The sequence below is a fragment of the Oncorhynchus mykiss genome, chromosome 12 (assembly GCF_013265735.2).
Source record: "Oncorhynchus mykiss isolate Arlee chromosome 12, USDA_OmykA_1.1, whole genome shotgun sequence".
NCBI lineage: Eukaryota > Metazoa > Chordata > Actinopteri > Salmoniformes > Salmonidae > Oncorhynchus > Oncorhynchus mykiss.
The window spans coordinates 65,897,574-65,905,246 of record NC_048576.1 but is presented as its reverse complement, the minus strand read 5'-3'; the positions used below and the strand labels follow the sequence as shown (position 1 = coordinate 65,905,246).

General features: G+C 41.1%; 1 protein-coding gene across 1 annotated transcript; it reads left to right on the top strand.

The window, feature by feature from the left end:
* The first annotated feature begins 374 nt into the window (after window positions 1-374).
* LOC118937713 (interferon a3-like) lies at window positions 375-4,706 on the top strand. Its single transcript, XM_036938100.1, has 5 exons — window positions 375-509; window positions 801-875; window positions 1,006-1,159; window positions 3,105-3,219; window positions 3,531-4,706. Exons 1-5 carry the CDS (start codon window positions 375-377, stop codon window positions 3,604-3,606), a joined length of 555 nt encoding a protein of 184 aa, XP_036793995.1. The 3' UTR covers window positions 3,607-4,706.
* Window positions 4,707-7,673: the final 2,967 nt, after the last annotated feature.

Below are 7,673 nucleotides of genomic sequence, written 5' to 3'. Positions count from 1 at the left end.
ATGGCTACATTTCTTAAGAAGTTTGGGTTTTCGCCTTCGACGATATTATCGGACTTTTTTTTCGTTTCAAGCGAAGTTATTAGCAGTTGAAAGCAAAGCTCGCGAATAGCCTATAGTCGCTAGTAATAGTCAAGCCGATATCTAAAATGAATAATCTTACCTTGTGATTCAATTATAATTTAAAGCTGATTTCAAGGAGAATGTGAATAGATTTACTTGGGTTTTTTTTCGGAAGTCACCGCCTCCGGTAGGTTGATCGGTGGGAAATTCTCCATACAGTTTTCCCTTTCCCAATTCCACATAAAACTACTTAACACAATGAATATGTTCAAACTCATATGGAAAACTAACAGCGAAACAAATAGCTGTTTACAATGTATACAATGCAGAGCTGGACTTGTATTTGTCTTATTATTTGCAGTATGCAGAGCGTGTGTCATTGCTGTGACTGGAGCCGACACCACTACGGTCACTTGAGCGCAGAATACCTTTCCCTGCTGGACCAGATGGTGAGTTATCAGCACACTGTAAAAGGAGACTGAATGCATGTATTAAGGACAGCAAAACAACCAACCAAGTAAAATAGTCATATGTTTCATGTTTAGCATCTGTGTTAGAAAACTGTTAGCCTATATTTGAATATACATACTAAAAGGGCGCTAAGGCTATAATGACAGAGATATCAAGAGACGCTATCTACATTAGGCCTACTGTACTTGCAGTATAAGCTATACTTTATGTCTGTCTTGATTGCTCTTGAAGTACACGTGACTTAACACCCTATATTGATTGTTTTCCAGGGAGGAGATATAACAAAGCAGAATGCCCCAGTCTTTTTCCCAACATCACTTTACAGACACATAGATGATGCCGAGGTAAAGGCTAGAATTTTTACTAATCATGTTCTGATATGCTTTGGTTTTGCGGTCTTGACCCAATGTTATATTGATGCCATAACGGAAGCCTATACTGTTTATAATCTTCTTTTAATATCTTCCTGTGTAGGTTGAGGACAAAGTCAGATTCCGGAACGAGGCCATCTATAAAATCACAAAACTGTTTGATGGGAATATGAAGTCCGTCACCTGGAACAAGAAAAACCTGGACGATTTCCTCAAAATTCTAGAAAACCAATTTGAGAACCTTAATTCCTGCGTAAGTAACGTGTCTATTTAAAGTATAATCCCTGTTCAGGTCAGGGTTCTCCAATCCCGTTTATGTCGAGGTACCCTCCTGTAAGTTTTCGCTCCAACCCCAGTTGTAACTAACCTGGTTAAGTTGATCAACTACCTAATTAATCAGGTGTGGTAGATTAGGGTTGGAGTGAAAACCTAAAGGAATGCAGTTCTCCAGGAACAGGGTTGGAGAGCCCTGGTTTAGCTGTAGCCTACTAACTCTACAAGTGGAGAAATTGACTTATAAAGTACACATATGTTCAACTTTTTCCACATTTTGTTACCTTACAGACTTTTTCTAAAATTGATCAAATTGATTTTTCCCCTCTTCAGTTTATACACAATACCCCATAATGACAAAGCAAAAACCATGTTTTAGATATTTTGTCAAACATAATAACAATACAAAACTGAAATATCACATTTACGTAGGTATTCAGACCCTTTACTCAGAACTTTGTTGAAGCACCTTTGGAAGTGATTACAGGCTTGAGTCTTCTTGGCTATCATGCTACAAGCTTGGCACATCTGTATTTGAGGAGTTTCTGCCATTCTTCTCTGCAGATCCTCTCAAGTTCTATTCGGTTGGATAGGGAGCGTCGCTGCACAGCTATTTTCAGGTCACTCTAGAGATGTTCGATCATTTTAGCGTAAGTCCGGGCTCTTGCTGGGACACTCAAGGACATTCAGAGACTTGTCCCAAAGCCACTTCTGCGTTGTCTTGGCTGTATGCTTAGGGTCGTTGTCCTGATGGAAGGTGAACCCTCGCCCCAGTCTGAGGTCCTGTACGCTCTGGAGCAGGTTTTCATCAAGGATATCTCTGTACTTTGCTCTGTTCATCTTTCCCTTGATCCTGACTAGTCGCCCAGTCCCTGCCAATGAAAAACATCCACAGCATGATGCTGCCACCACCATGCTTTACCGTAGGGATGGTGCAAGGTTTCCTCCAGACGTAATGCTTGGCATTCAGGCCAAATATATTTCATAAGACCAGAGACACTTGTTTCAGTAGAAATCAGTAGAAATCTGAAGCTCTGTCAGAGTGACCATCGGGTTCTTCGTCACCTCCCTGACCAAGGCCTTTCTCCCCCGATTGCTCAGTTGTGCCAGGCGGCCAGCTCTGGGAAGAGTCTTGGTGGTTACAAAGTTCTTCAATTTAAGAATGATGGAGCCCACTGTTTTCTTGGGGACCTTCAATGCTGCAGAAATGTTTTGGTACGCTACCCCAGATCTGTGCCTCGACACAATCTTGTCTCAGAGCTCTACGGACAATTTCTTCAACTTCATGTCCTGGTTTTTGCTCTGACATGAACTTTCAACTATAGGACCTTAAATAGCAGGGTGTGACTTTCTAAATCATGTCCAATCATTTGATTTTACCTCAGGTGGACTCCAATCAAATTGTAGAAACACCTCAAGGATGACCAGTGGAAACAGGATGCACCTGAGCTGAATTTTGAGTCTCATAGCAAAGGGTCTGAATTCTTATGTAAATAAGGTATTTCTGTTTTTCCATTGTCATTATTGGATATTGTGTGTAGATTGATGAATCATTTTTTTCTTAAATCAATTTTAGAATAAGGCTGTAACGTAACAACATTTGGAAAAAGGGAAGGGGTATGAATACTTTCCAAACGCACTGGATATGGGTTATTACAGATTTTGAGCCCGTTTGCCACATCACATAAATAATATTGCAGCAATGAGAAATGTAAATTATTGTGGATTATAATTAATGGAACGTTTTCATGGGCTTTGATGCATTTTTCATTATGGCAAATCAAGTTTGATATTTTAAAGTGGAAATTACAATCTTTAGAATCCTTTTCAAACATTGAATACACATTAAATTTCAATTTCCTGCCGTGCAGAAAAATTCTCAGAAAAAAAGGGATCAAATGAAGATCCTACATCTGTATGATGCTAAAGTATTGTTTCATTTTGTCCGACATGTATCACCTGCCATGAAACCTGAGAGGAGACTGAAACGGTACTTCAAGAAGTTGAATAGGAAGGTTCTGAGAAAAATGGTGAGTTTGATTTCGTATGGAAATGTGTTTAATACTTGTAATCATGAATATAAACTAGGGTAAACAGGAGCAGTGTTCTTTAAAAAAAATAGTGAGTACTGGGGACATATGTATTAAGCATCTCAGAAGTGCTGATCTTGTATCAGGTCTCCTCTGTACTTATTTATAGTGATCTTGAAGACAAAACTGATCCTAAATCAGCTCTTCAACTCCGAGAAGCTTAATGCATATGGCACCAGTTCTTTCTATGTTGTTCAAGACAATATGGTCACTATTTTGCCAAGAAAGTTCACCCCACTAATATTTGAAATGTTCTGTTTTTCAGAACTACAGTGCTCATCAGGAAAGAGATGAAACGTCATCTGCAAATATTGGATATCCTTGTGGCACAATTGTACTGACCATCCAGACTCATTTCAGAAGCTACACCCTTACCAGTTTATAAAGCATGAATACAATCATGTGGGACCCTGTCAGTCTATTTATTATATTTAAATAATAAATTATCGTTTTTTATTTTAATAATTTATTATTTATATTTTGTATTTCCGGCGACAAAAGCCTGCCATGGAAACAGGCGGAGGCAGATGGAGAGATCAGGAGTTACGGCAGAGACGGGAGCACGAGAGGCAACTCCCTCCCCCCCAAAAATTGGGGAGGGACACAGGTTGGCGAGCGGAGTTGGTCACGGTTCCAGTGCCATGTTTTACGCACCGTGCCTTCAGTGCACAGTCACAGCTCGGTGCGTGCAGTACATGCTCTCCGTACCTGCCCCGTAAAGAGGGGTATCCAGCCAGGAAGGGTGGTGCCGGCTCAGCGCTCCTGGTCTCCAGTGTGCCTCCTCGGGTCAGGATATCCTGCGCCTGCTCTGCGCAAGGTGTTTCCAGTGCAACTGCACAGCCCAGTGCATCCTGTACCAGCACCTCGAACATGCCGGGCTAAAGTGGCGATTCAGCCAGGAGGGGTTGTGCTTGCTCTAAGCTCCAGACCTCAGTGTGCTTTCACAGCCCAATGCGTCCTGTGCTGGTCCCCTGCACTTGCTGGATTGAAGTGGGTATCCAACCAGGATGGGTTGTGCTTGCTCCACAAACCAGGCCTCCAGTGTGTCTCTCCAGCCCGGTGAGTCCTGTGCCTGCTCCACGGACCAGGCCTCCGGTGTGTCTCTCCAGCCCGGTGAGTCCTAGTGAGTCCTACTAATGGTCAATAGTGAATTGTAAATTGGAGTTGGGTTTCAGTTCAACATCTGTTCGGATTCTGTGGAATGCCACTCCTGAACTCAGTGCCATATTGTCATAGGTCTGTACATTGAGTCGGGGGCAGGATGTGGCCATTGGCCACGTTGTACTGCAAGGACTTCTGATTGGTCAGCCCCAGGCTGGGGAGGGGGGTTATAAAAGGCATCCTGTTCCTATGTTCAGTGGGGAAAAGCTGAGGACAGGGGAGACTGAACATCTACCTCCCAGCATAACATATTGATTTGTCGTCTCACAATAAACCAATTTTCTCCCCCTGATTTGCTTTGGAGTTTCCGTTATTGAAGAAAAACATAAATTGCTAACAGATGCTGCCATAGAGTTACATTAGAAGTGCCCATCCAAGAAGGCTCAAGGTCATTGGCCACAGCTAAATCAAAAGCTTTGACTGGACTGATCAAGTCAACATCCAGCGCTCAAAATCTTAGCTCGCAAGCTAGACAAGCAGTCATCATCATGACTCACGTTGACAATCTACTGTCAAATCCTTTTCAAGCCTTGTCATATGAAGAGATGCTTTAGATAAAACGTATAAGTGCTCATCTGCCATTAGACATGAACATTACACAACAAGTTGGAAATTGCAAATTCAACAATGAGGTTTGTAAGGAATCAGTGGCTAATTTCAAATAACTAGCCTGCTATTCAGTAAACTTGTGTGTGTGGTCCAAGTATGGGTTTAAGGGTCTCTTTCCAAGATTAAAAGGATAAACTTTCAACACCACGGGCCAGAAAAGGTTGAATACATTGGCCTTGCTGTCAATCCAGCATGACTTTCGCAGTGTTCAAAACAATTGGAAACTAGGAACTGGGAAATCTCAGACTTCAGTGAGTTCAAACAACTAGGAATTCTGTAGAGAAAAAGAGCTCCGACAGAGAAAATACGTTTTGAACAGTCATCCAGCTCGGAATTCCAAGTCGGGATCTCTAGAATTCCTACCTGAAGATTACTGACGTCATGATTCGACCAGTTTTTTCTTGAGTTCCCAGTGGTCTTGGAAGCACCATAAATCCAGAGAATGCCAGACTTTGATGACAAGATGTGCCCAAAAGATGGACCGCAGCGCCTCCTTCCTGTTCAAGTGAACGTAGCACGACAAGGTGAGTCCAGAAAAGTTTTGCATGCTGCTGCATAAATTATGTAATATGCCAGGGTGATATGTATACGTGGTGGTGCATATGTAGCCTATAGCCTTTTGTAGAGAAATGTAATCATTGAATATTGTAAGAGCTTTCAATGTCTCCTCACATTCCCTTCTTTTTTATACTACGGTTCTGACTTGGTGCACAGGGAGAATACTGTAAGCATGGCCATGTTCTGAATTCTGTCACTGTACATTTCAAAAGTGCTGAACAAATAGTTATATTGACTACGTCCCTCCTAGCTCGCTCATGAATGTCTTCATCAAAATTATGGATTGCCTCTTATCCGCTCATATGCCGTAGTTTGCACATCTCAATTATCAGTAGAAATCTCATTTGTTTAGGCAAGTCAGCCATATTAGCTATGTTATTTTAAGGCAGTAAATGAGGCTGAATGATCTGTTTCCCTGCTAGACAAGGCTCCGCTGATAGCCAGGTGTAGCAGCGTCATGGATTCACTCCATGGTGCTGAAAAGAGAGCTCTGCTGTTGGGACAGCTTTATGTAGGACCTAGCAGTTTGTCGGCACCATTTGTCATCGTTATTGTGCAAATATTGTACTCTTTAGTGTTATGTTGTATTCCTTTTGCTGACATGCATAAACATTTTTGGGGGAGTTTGCCCCACCAAGATTTAGATGCTAAAAGCCGACTGTCATGATAACCAGTTTGACATGGTGGAGTGTTCCATGTTGCATATATATGATTGGATGAACATGGAAGGACGCTCCTCTAAAAATCATAAATAACTTCTTATGCGCAGGTGGGATGCTAGCGTCCCACTGGGCAACATCCTGTGAAATTGCAGCGCGCCAAATTCAAAATACTGAAATACTCAAAATTAACATTCATAAAATGTTACCATCTGAGGACAGCATACCATCTGAGAACAGCCCTCCACTTACAAAAGCATACAAACATTTTAAAACCAAGTAAAGGAATTACAAAAGTCAGAAATGTCGATAAAATGAATCACTTACCTTTGATGATCTTCATATGTTTGTAGTCACAAGAGTTCATGTTACACATTAAATGTTTGTTTTGTTCGATAAAGTCCCTCTATGTCCCAAAAACTCAGTTTTCTTGGCTCGTTTTGTTCAGTAATCCACTGGCTCAAAGGCAGTCACGACATGCAGACGAAAACATCCTAATAGTACCTGTAAAGTTCGTTGAAACATGTCAAACGATGTTTGTAATTAATCCTCAGGTTGTCTATTGTCTAAATAATTGATATAATTTCAACGGGACAATAGCGTCTTCAATAGAAAGGAAAAACAACAAACGGTGCGCAATCAGTCACGCGCTCAAAGCTCTGGTTCATTTAGAGTCCACTGAAAGAATGGTCTAATTCTTCCTCGTATTTCAGAATATGAGCCAGAAACAATGTCTAAAGACTGTTGACATATAGTGGAAGCTGTAGGAACTGCAATTGGGGTCCTATCCAAATTCATACTGTATAGGCATTCAATAGAAAAGTACCCAGATCAAAAATATCCCACTTCCTGGATGGATTTTGCTCAGGTTGTCGCCTGCCATATGACTTCTGTTATACTCAGACATTATATTAACAGTTCTGGAAACTTTAGAATGTTTTCTATCCAATACTACCATGCATATGCATATCCCTGCTTCTGGGCCTGAGTAACAGGCAGATTACATTGGGCACCTCATTAATCCAAAATTCAAAATACTGCCCACAACCCAAGAGAGGATAAGCACAACATCAAACTTATTCAGGATTTGGTGAGTGGGCTGACATAAACCATTGATTATTGTTTCCGAGCATGAAATGTAGGCTCATTTCTCAATCTGGACACAATTGACAACTTGCATAACTATATATATATTTTTTTTAAATACCTACAGGGGTCATTTTCGGGTGCAGTGCTTGCAAGAGAATGTGTACATCAACATTCAATAGTAATTTGTTATTTGAAGACACCCATTATCAACAGGTAGGTTAGTCTGTAACTTTTAAAGTAGCCAAAGAATCTCCTCTAACGGAATGATTGTGTAGCACATTGATTTACATTAATTTATTTTTCACAACAGAGAGAGATGATTTTTCATTTTA